The 21,297-nt window shown below is 41.8% G+C and overlaps 2 protein-coding genes across 4 annotated transcripts; one reads left to right on the forward strand and one right to left on the reverse strand.

Annotated features, from left to right (window-relative positions):
- Window positions 1-1,025: 1,025 nt before the first annotated feature.
- Window positions 1,026-14,275, forward strand: usp8 (ubiquitin specific peptidase 8). 2 transcript variants are annotated; one of them, XM_004543460.4, is made up of 19 exons: window positions 1,026-1,166; window positions 1,821-1,997; window positions 2,152-2,296; window positions 2,404-2,489; window positions 2,604-2,745; window positions 3,602-3,644; window positions 3,735-3,906; window positions 4,097-4,259; window positions 4,362-4,503; window positions 4,685-4,971; window positions 5,066-5,539; window positions 6,198-6,272; window positions 6,412-6,710; window positions 7,125-7,346; window positions 7,435-7,645; window positions 10,562-10,798; window positions 11,005-11,147; window positions 11,271-11,403; window positions 12,725-14,275. In XM_004543460.4, exons 2-19 carry the CDS (start codon window positions 1,894-1,896, stop codon window positions 12,881-12,883), a joined length of 3,237 nt encoding a protein of 1,078 aa, XP_004543517.1. In that variant the 5' UTR covers window positions 1,026-1,166; window positions 1,821-1,893; the 3' UTR covers window positions 12,884-14,275. The 2 variants fall into 2 exon arrangements, with proteins under 2 accessions (XP_004543517.1, XP_012772440.1); XM_012916986.4 differs by having other exon boundaries at window positions 1,028-1,144.
- LOC101464660 (uncharacterized) lies at window positions 13,905-21,283 on the reverse strand. Of its 2 annotated transcripts, none has more exons than XM_004543459.6 (7): window positions 20,054-21,283; window positions 19,522-19,623; window positions 17,375-17,570; window positions 17,047-17,262; window positions 16,800-16,942; window positions 15,800-15,935; window positions 13,905-14,739 (listed from the first exon to the last, which is right to left on the reverse strand). In XM_004543459.6, the coding sequence occupies exons 1-7, from the start codon at window positions 21,265-21,267 to the stop codon at window positions 14,551-14,553; spliced, it is 2,196 nt and encodes a 731-aa protein (XP_004543516.3). In that variant the 5' UTR covers window positions 21,268-21,283; the 3' UTR covers window positions 13,905-14,550. The 2 variants fall into 2 exon arrangements, with proteins under 2 accessions (XP_004543516.3, XP_004543515.3); XM_004543458.6 differs by having other exon boundaries at window positions 19,408-19,623.
- Window positions 21,284-21,297: the final 14 nt, after the last annotated feature.

Consider the following 21,297-nt stretch of genomic DNA (forward strand, 5'->3'; position numbering starts at 1 on the left):
TTACATACAGTTGGTATCATTAACCACCCCCTGTAGTCAAAGATGGTGGTGCACAGTAGACATAGACGGCCTCTTTCACTCCTCTTTCAAACCATCTGTCCTGTCTGTCCAAAATGTGAACACTGGCATCCTCAAAAGAGTGAGCTGAGTCTCATCCTGCTGAGGTGGAGTAGCTGTAGTTTCTAGAATGTAGAGGTCTGAGTACTCCTGCTGCACTGCAAACAAATACTACGTGGTTTTGTTTCTGTTTGGGAGTTTTGTCATTGGGACAAACCAGTTTTTGTCTGACGGCGTGGCTGGGTCTGAAGTGCACTTTTTCACACGGCTCTATATATAAACAAAAGAACCAAAAACATATTAATCACTGGGCAGAATAAAACTGTTTTAACTATACAGAGTTATGGCAGTAGGATAGGATAGGATTCAACTTTATTGTCATTAAACATGTATAAATACAGGGTAACAAAATATAGTTTGCATCTAATCAGAAGTGCAAGGTGCATTAAGTGCATTAAGAGCAGATTATATACAGATAAGGGTAGCATGAAAGGTGGGAATAGTTATGTACAGATTATGTACAAATAAATGAAGTATACAGATGTTTATATAACTATACAGAGAGCAAATATACAGATGTACTGCGGACAAATGTATAGATGTACTGATGTATACATATGTACAGACATACAGATGAGGTGTATAGAATACAGATATTCTATATTGCTATACAGACGGGCAGATATACAGATGTAATATGAACTAATATACAGATATGCTACATATGTACATATGTACCAATTTGTGGTAAACAGATCTACAGAGTGCTATGAATATATCTACAGCAGTTGAAGAGTAGCGCTATAAACTATAGTAGTGAACAATGTAAGTACGTGCACTTAAAAGTCACAGAGCAATACAGATAAAATACAGGAGTCATCACAAAATATGTGGTTTGGCAGCAAAGATGTGGGAAACGGGTATCAGGAAAGAAAAAAATGACTCCAGAAGGTGGCGGTAGTGTGATAGTAAGGATGCCAACGTCTAAGAATTAGCTGAAGAAGAAGAAGAAGAAGAGAACGGGTTGGGGAAAAAAGGAGGAAGCGGAACAAGAAATCAGAATCAGCTGTCAAAAAGTGGCTAAAATGTAAGCAACGGATCATAAAGAGGTATTTTTTAAAACTAAATGTATATTGTCAAACTGTCAGACAGTAATATAGACCTCAGTGATATGGGGGGTGTTATGTACTCGACTGTCTCTGTTGTAGGGAAATAGTTCTCATAAGCTAACCTTAACGCTTTAACTACGTGCGCTCCAAGCGCAGCTTGCTAACTGACGTAGCTAGCAGGCTAACGAGGAAGGTAACAACGCCAGGTGCACATTTAAGGGGCTAAATAGGTTTTTTATCAGCCAAGTAGTAGGTTTAAGGTTTAAACCGAATGCTGTCAGTTTAGTTGACCTTTAGCTGCTTCGTAAAAGCATCCAGCCGAGTAGTGGTTAGCGGCTAACATTAGCGAGAAAACTATGTTGTTGTCGTCAGTGTTGACATGCCCTGGGTCTGTTGACTACAGCCAAGCGCCGTGTCATAGCCAATAAGTGATTTATCTGCGAAGTGTCATCGTTTCGGCTTAGCCTGTCCTAATTCTAGACATTTCTAAATACTACACAACCGCCGACGGCACGGGAAAACTTTTTGAGACGTTTTTGCTAACCGTGGCTTAAATGTTCTTTTGCAGATTGAACTGTTCTATGAAACTAGAACAGCTGTTCTAGTATAAACGGCGTGTGTTTGTGTTTTTCTCTTTCACAAACATTTATCTAGAGATGTTCGGAGCTTGTCTACACCACTGACCCTTTTGCCTGCCAGTGACCTCTGACTCAACACATTCGCCAAGATGCCTGCAGTTTCCACCGGGGTCAAAGAGCTGTATTTGTCCACCTCTCTGGGGGACCTCAATAAAAAAGCTGAAATTAAGCCAGACAAGACAAGCACTAGAAAGTAATGTTACTATATTTTTTTTGGGCAGAAATTATTACCTAATAAAAAGACATTTGTCACTGATCTCAATTTTCTGGCTTCTGTGACTGAAGCACATTGCAGTCATGTGGAGATGAAAATCTTTAACTTACATATACTTTTTTCGTGTTTGTAGTTATGTCCAGAGTGCCTGCAAAATATTCAAGGCGGCAGAGGAGTGCCGTCTGGACAGAGATGAGGAGAAAGCTTATGTACTGTACATGAAGTATTTGACAGTATATGACATCATCAAGAAGAGACCAGAGTTCAAGCAGCAACCGGTATACCTAATATTTATAAGTTTGTTCATTCTTTTTGTATTGCTAACCTAATGTTTTTTTCACATGAAGGCAGATTATTTACTTGAAGTGTTCTCTGATGTGCACAGGAGTATTACGTGACTATGCTTGGGACAAACAGCTTTAAGAAAGCCATTGAAGAAGCTGAAAAGCTGTCTGAAAGTCTTAAACTCAGGTTAGAGGTTTCAGCTGTCATGATTATGCTCACTTTCTTAATTCAGACACTGTAAAATAGGATATTGATTTTGTTTCACTTAACTGATCTTTATTTCCTACCTATTTTGAACAGGTACGAAGAGGTAGAGGTGAGAAAAAAACTAGAGGAAAAGGAGAGACAAGAGGAGAAGAAGAGGAGGGAGGAAATGACAGAAAAAGATGGCGATCGGGGCTCTCCAAAAACGTCATTCACAAACAGGAAGGACAGCAAAAAGGTGAAGGTTTGAAATGAGTATACACACTGCTGCCAGTGTGTATACTCTTTGCAAAGTATATTGCTGGTTTTGGAATTATTTTTGAGGGCCCCATTTACGTAAGATATATAGGCTTTGCAATGGATTATTCTTCCATCCAGATGACATAGATGTGTCACCTTCTGGACATTCTGCACACATCACAAAAGGAATACTCAGATAATAGAGTTTGTCAAACTGGTCTGCCTGCATTCAAGACCTGTCCCCCATTGAAAACACTTGGACAACAAAACAGGCCAAAGAAGACTCTGAACTGTATGAAGCTGAACTCAGATAGTGACTGGAAAGCACTTTCCCACAGTAGCTGATCTCCTCAGTTCTTATTAGTTTTTTAAACATGAAATGTGATGCAAGAAAGTGGTGAATCTGCCACTATCCCAACTTTTTTTAGAAATATGTTGCAAATCAAAAAGAGTATTTTACTGTCTTATATGTAACTTTCCGATAGTTTACCAAATTTACGCTTACATAAAAACTGCATCGATCAATAACCCTCCCAAAAGGATCTAAACTAAAGCACAGTATAAGAGTTGAATTTTGCAGGTGGTTACAGGTATTGAGATATTTACTGCACACAGCATTTCTGTGCCTTTGAAAAATAAAGTGAGATATAAAGACTTCGAATGTTTTCTTTGCCCTACTGGGCATTACAGTGGATTTTAATAATAATAATAATGCAAACACCCGTAGCTTAATTAATATTTGAATGCCTGTATTGAAATCGTAATGATTCTTTTTTGTACCTTTAGTATAAGGGGAAAAATCCAGTTTATGTCAACATGCTAATGAGATGAGTCTTTGTGGATGTGTGTCGCAGGTGAAAGCTGAACAGAATGAACTGAAGAATGCAACCTCAAAAGGTAAAGTGGAAAACCTCAAAGCAGTCACTTTGTTTTTATCTTTGAATTTAGTTGATTTATTAGTGCTGAGTTATGAATTTTGTCTGACAGCTGCGCTGCCTGCTGGTGGGATCACGGCTGAGAAACTTTTCAACATGATGAAGGACCAGACTATCGCAATAATTGTTATGGATGCACGCAGCCATCGAGATTTTGAGGAGTCTCACATTCAGGTCCCGGCTCAAACCTGCATCAGCGTGCCTGAGGAGGCCATTAGCCCAGGGTGAGAAGCGAAGCTTCAAACTTGATTGAAGTTTGTTCTAACACACCATGTGTGATTCATTATCAAATAATAATATGAATGGACTGATCTTTCTACCTTCAGTTTGTTTTTGTGTCTGTGTTTTTTTTTGGGGGGGGGGGGGGGGGGGGTTTGGTCAACCTGTGGATAATGAAATGTTTTGACTTTTCAGAATCACTGTGAATCAGATTGAGGCAAAGCTGCCAGAAGAGTCCAAAGAGCACTGGAAACGGCGGGGATTTGTAGATTATGTCATCCTCTTGGATTGGTTCAGTTCTGTCACTGACCTTAAACTGGGGACCACCTTGCAGAGCCTCAAAGATGCTCTTTTTAAGGTAACTGTGTCTGGCGGGTGGTTGACTTTATGCAGTAGCTTGTAAATATCAATACCTGTGTTTTCATGTAAAATTACAATGTTGTGTTTGATAACTGCACAGTGGGACAGCATCACCATCCTGCGTAGTGAGCCGCTGGTGCTGGAGGGTGGCTATGAGAACTGGCTGTTGTTTTACCCCATGTATACGACCAATGCTAAAATTAGACCACCTCGACAGACCATTACCAACACCCTTCCTCAGTGTGAGTATGAGTAGTACAGTTTATTTAAAAAATGGCCCTTTAATGCTATGTTTTCTCATTTTATGAGATAGAAAATAAAAACCACAATATACTTTATATAATTTTGTATTACTCACTTACTTCCTAATTGTGACTGGACTCTTGTCTTACATGTAGACATTTTCTTTGATGTTTTCAACAGTGAACTTTAGCTACCCATCCCTTGAGGAACCAAAACCTCCAACCCCACCTCCACCCGAGCCTGAAGTTTCACTTGAGCCTCAGGAACCATCAGCTCCTGTGCTGGTGAATGGGATCACACCAGCAGAACCTCCAACATCTAAAACTTCCATAGTCGCTGATAGGTTGCCCGACAGTGTTGATTTCTCTGTCACCGGCTCCACAAATTCAGGTCAGGACTTGGGTAAGAAGGCCCCTGCTGCAAGCACATCCAGCCAGTCACCTGCAACACCCAAAGCATTCCCTCAGGTATTGTTTGCCCTGATAACTGTTAAACCTTTAGAGAATGCAAAGCATTAAAGGACTCCAAATGTGTCTAAACATGACTCTTCTCCTGTCCCAGTTTGACCGTACCAAGAAACCTGAACCTAAGCCCAGCCAAAACGGGTCAGCAAAGGATTCTACCCAGAATGGCCCAGTTGTCCCAGACCGTTCAGTTAAACCACCCTTTGCTCCTAATGCTTCTCTTTCTAAAGAAGAACAAAGTCAGATACACTCCGAAGCAGTGGCATTGATGGAGAAAGCAAAGCAGGAGCAGGAGAAACGCATGCAGCAGCGTCGTTTAGAGGAGGAGAAACAGGAGTCGAAAGAAAGGCTAGAAAAGGAAGAAAGTGAGAAGAGAAAGAAGGAAGAGGAGGAGAGAAGACATCAGGAGAAGAAGAAACTGGAAAGGCAAAAAGCAGAAGATGAGGAAAATAAAATAAACAAAGCATGGGATGAAAAAGACAGGAGAGGAAAAGAGCAGAACTCTGACACACCCTCTAAGAGTATGTCTCTGGATTCCCCGGCTCCCAACCATATTGTTAGTGAGATTAAGGTGAGTCCTCTTCTCTGTCAGAGATAATTACTGTCACAAACAAATGAAAGTTTAAGGTCATCCCACAAGGTCCTAGTGTCTTAAATCATTGGTTAAAAGAAGATGTTAAAAATTCTTCGTCATAATTGCACATCCTAAACAATGTACTTTTTTTTTTTTAAACACACAATCCACTAAACTGTTTTAATGAGTTAAAGGATTAGAACCTAGTTTGGCTCCTAGAGCTAAAGTATAACAATTAGAGCCCAAATAACAATTATTTGTAAAGATAAAACTTCAAATAGTGTAATGCTCCTCATATAAAGGTGGCATGTGTAGGTTGAAACTTTAGATTCTAACCCCCCCATTTTTACTAACTAGTCCTGTTTAGGCTGATCGCTTCCTTCAGTTTAACCTGTCACTGTCAAAATGGAGGAACAGTTTGATAGAGAAGTGAAGCCACTGCTAAACAATTGTAGTTTGTCCTTTATTAAATTTGAAGTCCTGGACACTTGGGGTTAGTGTTGTCTGTCAAACTTAATGCGTTTGTTAGATTTCCGCAGGGCTGTGAGAGACTGTGACTCTCACAGCCCTGCTGTGACTGTGAAAGCCTTTACAATAATTTTTTTGTATGATCTTATTAAATAAAGTGTGTTTGTGTGTGTGTGTGTCTTCACAGAGGGAGCCTCTGACCCGAGCAAGGAGTGAAGAGATGGGTAGGAGTGTACCGGGTCTTCCTGATGGTTGGATGAAGGTACCAGATAACCAAACCTGAAATAAGTGATTCATTTGAAATAACTGAGGGTGAAAGTTCAAAGGAAAAAAAGTTTAAAGGTTTATGGTTAAATTTTACCAAATGCTTTTCTTTTCTTCCGCTTAATTTTCTTGGCTAGTTCCTTGACACAGTGACGGGGACCTACCGATACTACCATTCGCCAACCAATCGTGTCCACCTGTACCCTCCTGAAGTCACTGTTCCCCAGACCCCACCATCGACACCACCAACAGTCAAACAGAAAACACCACGACCAGCTGAGCCAGACACAAACCGTGAACAAGAGCAGGAGCAGTCTAAACTGAAACGCTCCTACTCTTCCCCTGACATCAGTCAGGACCTGAGAGAGGAGGCACAGAAAAAGGCCACTGCCCCGACCGCTACTGCTGTCATACCCACAATCAACAGAGAAACCAAGTAAGACACGCTGTGCACCTATAAATATGTTTTAAGTGAACAGATAATAGCTGCATATTATAAAGGACAATAGAAGCCTGCAAAATACTTCTTCTGGTATGAAGATGATGTGTTGGAGTGTCATAAAGGTGATTCAGATTGTGTTTGTGTGGATAGAAGAGTAGCTTTTGATAGTATTTCCTCAGGCTGTTTAGTTAAATGAGCAGAAAATGTGTGATAAGGTAGTAATTTCAGTGACTGTTCATGTTTAGTTTGAACCTGTTTTACAATTAAATATTATGCTTTTTGTGCTGTTAAAGCAACAATGGTATGTATGACCTGTATTCTTTGTATATATTACACTGTGGTACTTCCTTTGATGATTCATCTGTAGTAACTAGTCTGGCTCTCTTATTTTACTCTTTTCTCTTTCAGACCTGCACCTGCCAAAGTCTATTCTAAAGTGGAGATTGCGCGTCCTTCAGCAGCCAAAATTCGCAACCTCAATCCCACATTTGGGGGTTTGGGCGCATCACTGACTGGCCTTCGTAACCTGGGCAACACATGTTATATGAACTCAATCTTACAGTCTCTTTGCAACACTCCTGCCTTGGCTGAATACTTCAACAACAATTGCTACCTAGAGGATATAAACAGGTTAGATCCGAGATAAGTGGAATTGCTGGTCATAATGAGGTCTGTATGCGGGGGAATGTATAACACCGGAGCCTCTGTTCTCTTTCAGGCACAATATTCTTGGCCACAAAGGGGAGGTGGCCGAGGAGTTTGGTGTAATCATGAAGGCCTTGTGGGCTGGTCTGTACAAGTGCATCAGTCCACGTGACTTCAAGATCACCATAGGCAAGATCAATGAGCAGTTTGCTGGTTATGACCAGCAAGACTCCCAGGAGCTGCTGCTGTTCCTCATGGATGGGCTTCATGAGGACCTCAACAAGGTAGTGTGAAAACTTAATAAGGGGTATTCCACAGCCACCAGTGAGGCATAAACAAAGTCTTACAATGGTTACATGAAAAGAGAACTAGAGCAGGGCGATATGGCCAAAAATATTTATCACGATATATATTTGAAAATTTGCGATAACGATATAACCGACGATATAATTGATGCGAGACAAAATACAACTCCACAACATTACTAGCGCAAAAAGACAACCTTCCATTTATTTTCACTTAAACAAGAAGCTGGTTTTTATGTACATTAAAGCTTTATAAAAATATAACAGTGCAAATGCAAATTCCTTGCTGACAGTTTAACCAAAAGGCATTTCCAGTAGAAATGGGCTGACATATCCTGAGCATAACCATGTATAATATCCACTGAAGTTAAAAAGAGGTGCTTTGCAACATTAAACTGCAGTGTGCAGTACGCATTTTTCGGACCATAAGGTGCACGGGATTATAAGGCACATTAAGCGAAACAAAGCAGTCAGATAAATCAAACTTTATTAAACTCATTCTTCTTGCTTCCTCCACTTCTGTAACATTGATTCATTAATGTTGAATTCTCTGGCAGCTGCTCTATTCCCATGTTGTTGCAGTATATTAATGACTAACCTCGTATTGTGGATGGATTATCTCAGTTGTTCTCCTGACTGAAGTTTGGTCCGTTTACAGCATCCTGCCATGCGATTGCATTTGTCTCTAACCATGAAGAACCTTCACGTTAACTTTTATAAGTGGAAAAGTGTTAGTGTTCATCCTCCAGCTTCACTGTTTATGTTATGCTAACATAGCTGTGTCGCTAGCGATCACGTAGCACATCATTATATACCAGCTAGCCCAACTTCAGTAACCCTACAAACGTCACTGCTGTTTAGTTTCCCGTCTTCATTTATGTTGGAAGTGATAGCAGAGCTGTACGTTTGATTTTTTTCAGAAATCTCTCAGTCAGAACATGCAATATCATGCTTAGGTAACTAGCGAAACTAGCGAGCTAACTTCCGCTAGCTTCCTGCTAACTTCTAACTCCGTTAAATGTAATAACTTTTGTTTTCATGGATGCCTGGAAGTTAAACTTCATAGTTACACCTGGTAAAGCAGCAATGCTGATCGTTTTATTAAAGATGAAAGAATTTAGACAGTTTTTAACTCTAAGTGATGCTGCAGTGTTGTTTGACCTGAAGCATACGGAGTTTAGGACCCAGATTACTCCCAGATTTAAGAGCATCTTAGTCCGACAAATATGACAATAACAACGGCCGCTTGCATGTTCTGCAAAAAAATGTGCTTTGTTGTGTATCTGACGGACAAACACCAAACCAGTTCCACATCACTGAAGTTGCACCATTTTTACAAACCAATTCTGGTTCATCTGTTTCACTCAACAATCGGCCATGTGCGTATGAAAACAAAGGCACTGCGCACGCGCGTTTTACTCCCATTCTATCGCGATATTTCATTTTCCTATCGTTGCCTAACATTATACCGGTATTACCGTGAACGGTATAATATGGCCCAGCCCTAAAGAGAACCATTAACATCTAAATATTCTCACTCTTATTTAAATATTGACTAAATTAACAGTGCATCCTTTATTCTGTTGAACCACAGCTTTCTCAGGTTTCCTTTTAGTATCCCTGTATGTTGTTGCACACTTGCCTGTTAACAATGAAGTCCTAGTCTTTTTTATCATTTTCCTTCTTTCTGTTTTTTTCACTGGGTTTCATTTTGATGGCAAATTAGAGAGTAAGTAAATAGCTGTGTGTCTTTGGTCCTCCTGCAGCAGTGTGCGTGTGACGTGTCTGCATCTGTCTGGTCTGATGCTCTGTCAGAACCTCTGTGCATGTTGACCCAAGACATGCTCATTGCCTGTATCAACAGATGTCTTTCCTTTCGTTTATTTTGTTTTTACTGGCTTCATGTGCATTTAGATCAGGGGGGGGATGACGACAAAGCAATTGTGTGATTGTATGTTTTTTTTACAACTCAGCTGTAAGAGGCTGATATTGTGGTCACCTACATTTTTGAAGCAATAGATCGAGAACGAGGTGATGTAAGACCTTAAAAATGATGCTGTATGTGTATGTACTAATAATCTTGGATACATTTGAATCTCAATGACCTTGACCTCAAGGTTAGAGTACTTCTGATAACTGTATTTCTGAAAATCTTGTGACTGCAATGACTTTTTGAAATTGATACCCTAGGTGTGTCTACTAGGAGGCTGAGGAGTCACCAGTATTTTATATTTTTAAACTTACTATAACCACAAAGGTAGTAGGGTTTTTTTTTCTGAGTTATTTTTCCTATTGAAGGTCTTTTATTTATACTGTTAGAGTATCAGCTGAGTGATACAGTGACAATTGTCTCCACCTGGGGTTAAGTTGCAGAAGTACATCAACCCATTTTCTTTTTGAGCATAGGATGCCAATTCGATTGTAGCAGCTGGTGATGTGCATTTGTCATCACGCACGCCATCTCATCATGTCCCTTTTGTGTGATCTTCTGACCTATGTGCCATCATGCTGGCCCAGTCCCAGTCCACTCTGTCTCTCTGGGATAATTGATTTTTTTTTTTTTTTTTTTTGTAAATCATACTAATTAATAAGGTATTAATTAGCAAGTGTTAACCTGCCATATCTTCCTGCCTGTCATACTGAGAGTGAACTGGCTGAACTGCATGCTAATAAGCTGAACAATACTCGAGAGATGAATACAGAGATTATGGCTTGAAAATTCTTCATGTAGTTTTTAGTGAGTTTTCACTTCTCCCTGCAACATGATATCGATAGGTGGTATAGTGAACATCTGCCATTATTCATTGATTTTTAATTGAATCACAAAGGCAGGTGTCTCTAGCCGTTAATTTGGGCTTGTGTCATTTTAAATTATTTTCTTTCACTTCTGGTCAGGCGGACAACAGGAAGCGGTACAAGGAAGAAGAAAATGACCATCTGGATGATCAAACGGGTGCTGACCTGGCCTGGAGCAAACACAAGCTTCTGAACGAGTCCATCATCGTAGCACTGTTCCAGGGGCAGTTCAAGTCCACTGTGCAATGTCTGACTTGCCATCGCAAGTCACGGACATTTGAGACCTTCATGTACCTGTCGCTGCCTCTGGCCTCCACCAGCAAGTGCTCCCTACAGGTCAGGGCATATCAAAGCATGTTTTTGCTCTCGTGTCAAGCACACATATTGTTATCTAACATATTCACATCGTGACAGCATTTGTTTCTCTGAATTCATTCGGACAAACTAGCCAATTAAATGTATTGTGGTTGTGTAGATCATATTACTCTTGATTAAATGCATAACTATGGTTAATAATTAGTGATTTTTCTACTTCCGGGTAGGACTGTCTGAGGCTATTCTCCAAGGAAGAGAAGCTGACTGACAACAACAAGGTGTTCTGCAGACACTGCAAAGCCCACAGAGACTCCACCAAGAAACTGGAGATCTGGAAGGTCCCACCCATCCTCCTGGTGCACTTGAAACGGTCTGTAATCAAAGCAGTAAAACAGTTTTTATCTGTCTATTTTCACTCCTCACTTTATAAGCTTTACAGGAGTGCTATTTTTGACATTAACATTATTTCCTGTTGTGGGGGTTCTTCCTGCAGGTTCTCCTATGAGGGTAGATGGAAGCAGAAACTGCAGACATCTGTAGACTTCCCTTTAGATAGTCTGGACCTGGCCCAGTACGTCATTGGACCCAAACAGAGCCTGAAGAGATACAACCTTTACGGAGTGTCTGTAAGTGAAACTGAAATGACTGCTGCTGTTTTTACTGCTCTGGTGTAAAAGATTGATGAAGTATTGTTGTCACCCCGCCAGGCAGGCGGGCTTCATGGACACCTAAATTTGTGAATGCAATAACTCGAGAATGTAGCTGTGAGTAGTGAGCAGTAGCTTCAAATTGATAACATGGGAACATGTACAAAAAAATCTCTTCTAATCTCAGTGACCTCAAACTAAATGTCAGAGGTCACATATTCTGAACATCTTTGCACCTGCAATAACTTGAGAAGTAAGTCACCTAGGGTTTTCAAACTGATACCATTGTGGTGTCTACTAAAAATCTTTGATCACTTTCAATCTCAGTAACCTTGACCTCAAGGTCAAATCACTGGCCTTTGCCAATATTTTTAAATTTATGCACTAAACAAAATTTTAACATAAACATTTTATTCTGAAATAACAGTCTGCTCAGGAACCCTCTGAGCCGATCTATATAAATATGATTTCCTGAACTGTATTAAGTTGAGGCATAATGCCAACGGGTCCTGTGACCTGGGCAGTAAATTCAGCAGGTACCACCATGATACCATTTCTCTATTTTGGTGAGAAAGAAGTGTTTGTATGTAGTTTGGTCTCGGTATAGCTGCTTCTACTGACAGACACAGGATTCGTTAAAGGTCTGGCTGAATGACCAAATTATTTATATATACCAATTCTGATATCTTCATAGTCAAAATCTCAAGTTGTATATGGTATCATCTGTGGTAAGATCAGCAGATGAGCAATGATTACAAACTGCTACATGCAAAGTTTAAGGTCTGCTTACTGAACAAAACTGGTGAATTTTTACAATTATTTTGACATGGTGCAATATCTTTGGTCCCACTCAGGCTTCAGTAAACGTTAAATCGATAGATCTAGCATGGGCCATTTAGTTTTGTATGATCAATCTGTGAAAACCTGGGCTTTCTAAGAACACTTTTTTTTTTTTTTTTTTTTTTAAATGAGTTGTTTGGTTTCCCAAATATAACAAATGTAGGGAGCAAGGTGGATGTACAGTTTATCAAAGTAACATCAACAATTGTCTAAATGATAAAACAATGAGTTGGATCTGCTTGGGGACTACAGCCAGTCTTTTGGCAAATAGGCAACACAAGAGCTGTACTGGCTCAGTAGCTTTGGTACATAAATGTGTTTGGTCCCTAAACAGCAAGACAGGATAGTAAAATATTTATACAGGCAAGACTGGAAAGAAAAAACCTGGTTTAAAACATTGAAAACAGCAGCCTGTAATGCTTAAGTAACAGTTGATTGTCGTCTGCTTTTCCACTACCAGAACCACTATGGGGGTTTAGATGGTGGCCATTACACAGCCTACTGTAAGAATGCCGCCAAACAGCGCTGGTACAAGTTCGACGACCATGAGGTGTCTGACATTTCCACCTCCTCCGTCAAGTCCTCTGCAGCCTATATCCTGTTTTACTCCACCCTGTGATGGTGCTGTGGGACATAAAGGAGGCACACTAATACACCAGAGCAGCAATGCTTTTTTCTTTTTAGAATCACAGCTCTGAGGACCTGGTGCACAAAGCTGCAGTTAACTTGTCGGGGAGTTACTCGAGCGAGTGGCCATGAGATCTCGTCTGTCCCAGAAAGGAGAACGGTGCAGGCACACTGTGCAACGCTTCAGCTACTAGAGGAGCCATAGCTGTTTAAAATATGCCATCTGTTCACGTTACTGATCATCTAGAGACTAAATGGATCCTCCTTTAAATCTGACTTCTCTACCATAGTTGTGCTGTAGGGCTGACCGCTGGTCCAGACGCTCTTCACTCGCATTTCTTTCACACTCGGTGTGGACAGCGCTATCGCAGAACTGATTTTCAGCTTTCTTGTACTGTGCATACACAGGATTAACAGTTAGGTGGCATGTACATACCTACCTACGCTGATGTTGCACATTACAAATGTAAATACTTTAGGGCAAAATATTTATCTGTTAAGTGACCAAATTATTATTATTTTTTTCGTGAAAGTAGCAGCCATTATATTATCTCCATATTCATAAAGGCAAACCATATGTTTTAGGGGTTTACCTGTAGAGCCTTCTCTTGTTTATTAACGAGGGGTGTTGAAGAGACTGTGACTGATTTTTAGCATTCTTCCTGAGGTAAAGGACGGAGTTTTGCTTGTTCATATTAGCCACATTCTTGCACTTATCCACTTATGCAATCACATTAAGTTGTTTATGTAGAACATATTTGTTTAACAGCCGATTTCAGCGCTCTACTCAGAATGCTTTAAACTGATGCTGATATCTTCTCTGTCTTGCTCGGTTCAGCTAATGAAAGGAAACCCTACAGTCTTCTGTAAAGGTTATTGTCAGTTAAACATACTTACTCTTTACATGATTATACTCAAACACTATTTAGAGGCAAATGTATCAGGATAGATTGACATCCTGTTTGGTTCATACTAGTGATTTTTGGTCTTTATTTGTTTGAGGCTTGGTTAGATTTCTTTCTTTTTTTTTCAGGAATTACTTTAATGTTTAGTATTGAGCTGGAGAATGTGAAGACGTGAGAAATTGACCTTAGCCACTTACACGAGTGTGATAGGGTCAACGCACTCTGCCTGACTGACCAGCCGACTGACAAGGGCAAGCACAAAGTAAGCTGATTATTTTTTTAGAATGGACCAGAGCTCTTAAGGGGTAGGATTAGACTCTGAACTTCCTGACTGTTTTTATTGCCTCGCATGAGATCATGTGCTATTTTCTTTTCACTTGTACTCCCCCCCCCTCAATGTTCTGAAAGTGTTTCAGATATAACGATTATATTAATCTCAAACAACTCATATGTCTATTTATTAAAACTGCTTCAAATTAGTTTCTGTGTGTGTTTGTGAACAAATGTTCCAAGATATCTTCAGCATGTATTAAGTACTGTCATAAAGCCCTTATCAACCTGATGTCCCTGTCTTCCTGTGGTTTGGAGATAGTGTGATAGTTAAACATTATACATTAACACTGAACTTACAATTTATTTCTAATTGTTATGGAGATGCTAACAGTACAAAGAGCAGCAGAGATGTTGAACCAAATGCAGATGATAAGAAACATTTTCAAGAGGGAAACTGATTTTGGTCTTCTATTTGCAAAGCTCACAGTCCTTGGATCTTTGGCTTCTGGAAAGGCTTGCGGCTGTAGAGCAGCATGTAGGCGTTGGGAGATTGCACCAGGGTGTCCTGTACCTCTCTGACAAGCGAGTCGTCAAACAAGTGCCAGGTCTGGGCTGAGGCGTTGTGGCACAGAGCCGTATAGTGACCCATGTTCAGATGACCTGTGTGGTTCTGTTAAAAAATTATGAAATGAATACATTAAAAAAAACAGATGTGGTGAAAACTCCATGGTTTTCCACACAGTTTGTCATTTCATGTAAATATTACAGTTTTAATTACATAACAGGTGCCAAGTCCTAAACATTAAACCCTTTGTGTTGCCTGGGTGATCTTAAAATGATGCAAAGCACATTGTGGCAATGCCAAAAGTTTTTCTGTAATGTTACAGATTTGTGTTTTACTATTTAAGCCCAAAAAAGTTGGGTTTGTTTCATTAACTGCAGCAGCATTTCTTTATCACGTATTAAAACTGGGACAGTTTATTGAAGCTGCACTTCATTTTCCTCATACTGAGTTATCTCACATTAAATTATTAAACTACTTTACACTGTTAGAAGGGGGATTGGTTCACTGCTCCAGCCCACATAAGATCAAATTGGCCCAGGATGAAAAATGAGTTTTGCGCCCCTGCCTAAGAAAAAGTCTGGCACCAGGGGTGTTCCTAGGAATTTTAAAATGGTCTCTTTAATATTGCAGCTGTTGATTATTTTAATTATATAATAATGTAATTTATCAGGAAATTAATAACCAAAGATTTAAAAAGCTGCAAAATAAATAGTATAAATACAGTAATTGCATCCAAAATATAGTGGAGTAACAGAAGAAAGCAACAACACGTCCAAATAAGTCTCAGTAAATCACTGGAGTAAATGTACTCCGTTACATTCCTACTGGTAGTATTCATGCTCTTATATAACAGTGTTGGGGACTGTAAGATTAACAGTACTCTAGTCCAACCTGCCAAAGATGACTGTCCTCAAGGGCCGAGGGCAGTCATCTTTCAGAAGGGGCTGTTGCCACCCCATGCCCCCCTTCTGGACATACCCCTGACTGCCAAAGTGGCGTCATGCATTTCATTTGCAGCCCTGAGCCTTCGCGGTCTCGGCAGTCATGCATCCCCAAGTCTTTGAATCTACGAGTGTGGATGTTTGCAGTGCGCTCAAATATCTTTCGGCAAAACACAAACATGACCTCACAAATTCATATTACGATCTTCTTCATGTTCACTCACCACAACAGCATAAAGATGGTATGAAGAATCTGAGACATTATGCACTGAGCTCGACAGAAATGGGGTCAAGTCGAGCTTCATGGGGAACGCGACATTAGTCGTCAGTTTCACCTGCTTCTTCCCCTTACAGCCAAACCTGCGGTGGAGGAAATAAGTTTAGTTTGAAACACTGACTCTTAAAAAACAGTGGGGGTTATTGATTTATCTTAGCCTTCCTGTATCTCCGGGGTATTTGGAAGCAGAAACACTTCATAATAGAATGCATAACGAGTATTAAGTATTCATGATGCCTGCTGAATTAATGCATGCATGAATACATGTTATTTGTAGCAAAGGTCGGTTACTCAATACTGATAAATGGCGCTATTCGTGTTTTTGTACTTACAAGCAAAAAGACCATTATTGGAAATCAGTTAATTAATTTTTTGAGTCTTTATTGTCTAATAATTTAACAAACTCAGTCCTTGAATTATTCAAATGCATATTGTTGCTTCTCTGTTACTGTCATGACCTTTGTTGCTGTAATTCAAATAGACCAAAAACAGACTGAAATTGGTCACTAAAAAAATGAATGTCTCCAGAGCAGTGGCGGATCTAGAAAATTGTACATGGGGAAGAACCGATTTATTTAAGCATCTGTTTTTTTCCCCCTCAAGCCTATAAAGCCTTCTTGGTTTTGCTCAATTTTGGTCATGATGATATTAATTGTATCATGTGACGTGAATGTGAAAGTTTTGTGCACTGCCGTTTTCACGATCAACACTGAATCTAGGCAACATCGACTAAGTCCTTTAATTGCTTTCAAACAGCACCCTGCTGAAGTTCATCTCCTTCTAAAGATCAAAGATCTCAGAGCAGCTACACTCCTGAGTGGACCTTAAAGTGAGATTATGCTCTGCTAAATGTTACACATCCATTCATAAAATTTAAAGATTTTATCGACTGAACATATACTCTGTAAATAAAGTATCTTAAGAGATGACGATCCATTCCTTCTCACCGTTTTAGGTGTAACATGAGGATCTCTGGAGGTTTGTCCAAACTAGTGATGACCGCCGTTTCTCTCCTCATCCTGCACACTGAACACAGCAGCTGCTCTCCCCCAGTTAGGACAGTCTGCTCGAAGAACAGCGACAGACAGTCCTGCACAACATGAAACGAGAATAAAAGACAAGCACAGAACTGCAGGGATGAGACCGTCAGTATATCAAATGCAAACAGTCTGAATGGTGTTTAAAAAAACCTGCCTGAATGGAGCACTTAAGGATGCCGGCAGGAATCGGAAGTGACAGCACAGTAAACGTTTGTGTGCTGTACGCCTGCTGATCGCAGTGCATGCAGAGGGTTATGTAGCTCAGCTGGCCCTCAAACAGCTGTGACACAATGGTGCTTTCAGTGGTGCAGTACCTATTGTGTTCTTGCCTTTGCTGTCGTATTGAACAGTGCATCTGGTCCTTTGCAACCTTGTAAACAATCACATACGCACAAAAACACACTCAGTTATGGTTTCCGTAGGTTTATATTACAGAGAGGAACAGGCTATGTGATGGTGCAGATGCGCAGGTGTCTCTGCACCTTTTTCAGGTCGTCGTGTAGCGTGTTAAGGAGAAAGAGGAGCAGTTCCTGGGCGTCCTGCTGGGAGTAGTTGTTGAACTGGGGAAAGATGGAGCACAGCACCGACCTGGCCTCTACGGGGGCACAGCTGGAGTTCGTCCCCAGCCACATCTCCTCTAGCAGGCGGACAAACACCTCAGCGACAAGGCACTTGGACCTGCATGAAAAGAGGTTAAACTACTGGAAAAAAACATGACTGCCAACCCTCAGGTGAGTCCGAGAATAAAACGAAGATGCTCAGTCTTAGTCTGTGAAGGTTCTCAGTCATCCAGGTCATGGTAGTCAAAGGAGCTTGCAAAGAAAAGCGTCTGGACTTCTTTAAGTTGCTTGAAGACGTTTCACCTCTCATCCAAGAACTTCTTCAGTTCTAAGGTCAAATGGTGGAGAGTCCCAGATTTAAACCCAGTGGGAGTTTCCCCCCAAAGAGGGACAAAAGGACCCCCTGATGATCCTCTACCTAATCACATGAGCCAAGGTGTGAAAACGGGTGTGGGTCCCAATCAGCCAGGGTTTCGGGTGAGCTCATTGTGAAATCTGGCCCCACCCTATCATGCGATTTCCTGAGGTCAGATGGCCCAGGATGTGAGTGGGCGTTAAGGCGTCTGGGAAGGGATCTCAAAACTGGATTATAGATGGCAGACAGTTGGTGTCGTAAACCACCGCCTCTGTTCAAAGACGGTCGCTCACAGTGGACATAAATGGCTTCTTTCACTCCTCTTTCAAACCATCTGTCCTCTCTGTCCAAAATGTGAACATTGGCATCCTCAAAAGAGTGACCTTTGTCCTTTAGATGCAGATGGACTGCTGAGTCTTGTCCTGTGGAGGTGGCTCTTCTGTGTTGTGCCATGCGCTTGTGAAGTGGCTGTTTGGTCTCTCCAATGTAGAGGTCTGAGCATTCCTCGCTGCACTGTACAGCATACACCACATTGTTAGTTTGTGTTTTGGAGTTTTGTCTTTCGGGTGAACCAGTTTTTGTCTGAGTGTGTTGCTGGGTCTGAAGTACACTGGGATGTCGTGCTTGGAGAAAACTCCTGAGTTTTTCTGATACACCGGCTACATAGGGGATGACAATGTTGTTGCGTCTGTCTTTCTTATCCTCCCTCGCTGGTGTCTGATCTTCTTTTCTGTGTCTCTTTGCTGACTTTATAAACGCCCAAATAGGATAACCACATGTTTTGAGTGCTTCCTTTACGTGTATGTCCCTTATGTAGCCGGTGTATCAGAAAAACTCAGGAGTTTTCTCCAAGCACGACATCCCAGTGTACTTCAGACCCAGCAACACACTCAGACAAAAACTGGTTCATCCGAAAGACAAAACGCCAAAACACAAACTTAACAATGTGGTGTATGCTGTACAGTGCAGCGAGGAATGCTCAGACCTCTACATTGGAGAGACCAAACAGCCACTTCACAAGCGCATGGCACAACACAGAAGAGCCACCTCCACAGGACAAGACTCAGCTGTCCATCTGCATCTAAAGGACAAAGGTCACTCTTTTGAGGATGCCAATGTTCACATTTTGGACAGAGAGGACAGATGGTTTGAAAGAGGAGTGAAAGAAGCCATTTATGTCCACTGTGAGCGACCATCTTTGAACAGAGGCGGTGGTTTACGACACCGTCTGCCATCTATAATCCAGTTTTGAGATCCCTTCCCAGGCGCCTTAACGCCCACTCACATCCTGGGCCATCTGACCTCAGGAAATCGCATGATAGGGTGGGGCCAGATTTCACAATGAGCTCACCCGAAACCCTGGCTGATTGTGACCCACACCCGTTTTCACACCTTGGCTCATGTGATTAGGTAGAGGATCATCAGGGGATCCTTTGTCCCTCTTTCGGGGGAAACTCCCACTGGGTTTAAATCTGAGACTCTCCACCATTTGACCTTAGAACTGAAGAAGCTTCTTGGATGAGAGGTGAAACGTCTTCGAGCAACTTAAAGAAGTCCAGACGCTTTTCTTTCCAAGATCCTTAGACATGCTCAGTCTTACTTTTCCAGTTCTCTGCGTGTTTCCTGATCCAGGAGGTGCTCTACGAGGGGCACGGTGGAGCACAGGCACTGTAACACTGCATTTAAGTAGCAAGAGTTGCCAGAATTGTCTAACCCACACACTCCTGGTCTGTTCCAGTTGTTCTGCAGCCTCACTGCAGAGCTGCACCTGTGTTTTCCTTTCACCGTCACCTGACCACAGATGTTGGTGTTTGTCCTGCAGGAAAATTTAGTCAAGCAAAAATATCAAATATATCAATGACAGGATTTATTTGTTCAAATCTTTACATTAAAAGGTCACAATATTAAAAACCCTGGTTATCACATTAGAATGTGGTGTGTCAAGTGGTGGAATAGATAACACAGGAAATTAAAAATCAGCTACAAGTAGCAGTAAGGCTCTATGGCAGGTTATGTGGGGTGATGAGCAAGGAAGGAAGACAAAGTCAGAATCGGGTTATGGGTGCTCAAGGCTCAGTGATAAGTGTGGGGATCAAAGATCTAAAACACACACTTATAAATTAAATACTAAGCTAAATATAAAGTTTTCAGAATTTCGTTTTTTTCTGTTTGGCTTATTTCATTCATCAAACATTGCAGCAGCCATAAGACGTTGCAGAAGATCTGTGACAAAAAGCGGGACTAACCTTTGCTTACAAATATTTGAGACATTTTTCTCTTGGTATGAGCTGCTGTTCAGTCGTGGCAGAACGGGCACGGCGGTGCTGCTGTTCATGGCCAGCTGAGAGGCCAGAGTCCTGGTGAACTGTGTCAGGTTGACCTTCTTTCCTGAGCTCTGGCTCTGCAGAGTGTGGAGCACAAATGTGTTGATGCAGATCACATGCAGCGTCACCCAAAGGCCTGGGAGGAATACATCCACCCCTGTTCCTTTTGGATCAGACAGGGGAACGAGGGCAGGTCCTGTCCAACCCTGCAGGTGGGCAATGAGTTCAGACATCATGGAGCCCTCAGGTGGTGAAGATGGTGGCCTCTTAACAGCGGGAACAAAATGAATGGTGAACCCTAATCTAGACAAGATGTGTGTGAGCCTTTCCTCCATCCAGGCAGAGCTATCCAGCTGAACCACACACCTGTGGTTGCAGAAAGGTCTCAGCAGGTGTCTGACCACCTGCTCGACAACAGATTTCTTACTCTGCCTCTGGAGCTGCTCTGGACAGTACAGATACATGTTACAGATGAACCCCGAGCTTGGGTCACAGAGGAGAGCGAGATAAACAGAGTAGTGCTCCTGCTGAGAGGACAGTCTGTATTTCTTTACAGCCAGGTTTGGCCCCGGCGTATGGAGGGCCTGGTAGCGCTGGGTTATGTGGCCACAGAAAGCAGAGAGGACTTCCAGCTTTTCTCCATCCTCCAGTCTGGTCAGAGACAGCAGGTCGGCCTGGATGCTGTTTCTCTTTAGCACGCCCTGCCATCCGTCTAGTTTCACATTTAGATCATGCCCAAAGTTGCAGTTCTCCCCCAAAGACAGGCCGCTCTGCAGGACCACAGAAAACCACGTCACTGCATCAGCATACCCCTCCTCAGACACATCTGTGCTCTGCTCCCTGCTCTGGCAGTGTGACTGCCGATTTGGCCCTGCCTTCACACCGGCAGCTCTCCTGATCAGCTCCCGGATCGCTTCTCTGTCCAGCACCTCCAGCAGAAGCTCCCTGGCTGTGTAGTAAACCTGGCAATTGGGGCTGGGCCGAGTCTTTGTCAGAGGCTTCACCTTTTTGGACTTTTGGAAGATATTCGGTAAGCAAAGGGTGTCCCTCTGGGTAGCTTCACGCGGTATGTCCACCAGGTGGCAGTCCTCGGACATCCAGGCGCACTCCTTCACTGACAGAGCTTTGGCCTTCATCGTTCAACCTGTGCGCGCTAAGAAAAAGCC

This window comes from Maylandia zebra, linkage group LG1, assembly GCF_041146795.1.
Source record: "Maylandia zebra isolate NMK-2024a linkage group LG1, Mzebra_GT3a, whole genome shotgun sequence".
NCBI lineage: Eukaryota > Metazoa > Chordata > Actinopteri > Cichliformes > Cichlidae > Maylandia > Maylandia zebra.

Coding starts and splice junctions, on each gene's coding strand:
- LOC101464660 (XM_004543458.6), bottom strand. CDS start 21,267: ATGAAGGCCAAAGCTCTGTCAGTGAAGGAGTGCGCCTGGATGTCCGAG. Junction 17,571..19,407: donor ACACGCAGAGAACTGGAAAA/GTAAGACTGAGC, acceptor CTTTTCATGCAG/GTCCAAGTGCCTTGTCGCTG. Junction 15,936..16,799: donor CTCATGTTACACCTAAAACG/GTGAGAAGGAAT, acceptor CCTCCACCGCAG/GTTTGGCTGTAAGGGGAAGA.
- usp8 (XM_004543460.4), top strand. CDS start 1,894: ATGCCTGCAGTTTCCACCGGGGTCAAAGAGCTGTATTTGTCCACCTCT. Junction 3,645..3,734: donor GAAGAATGCAACCTCAAAAG/GTAAAGTGGAAA, acceptor TTTGTCTGACAG/CTGCGCTGCCTGCTGGTGGG. Junction 6,273..6,411: donor TTCCTGATGGTTGGATGAAG/GTACCAGATAAC, acceptor TTTCTTGGCTAG/TTCCTTGACACAGTGACGGG.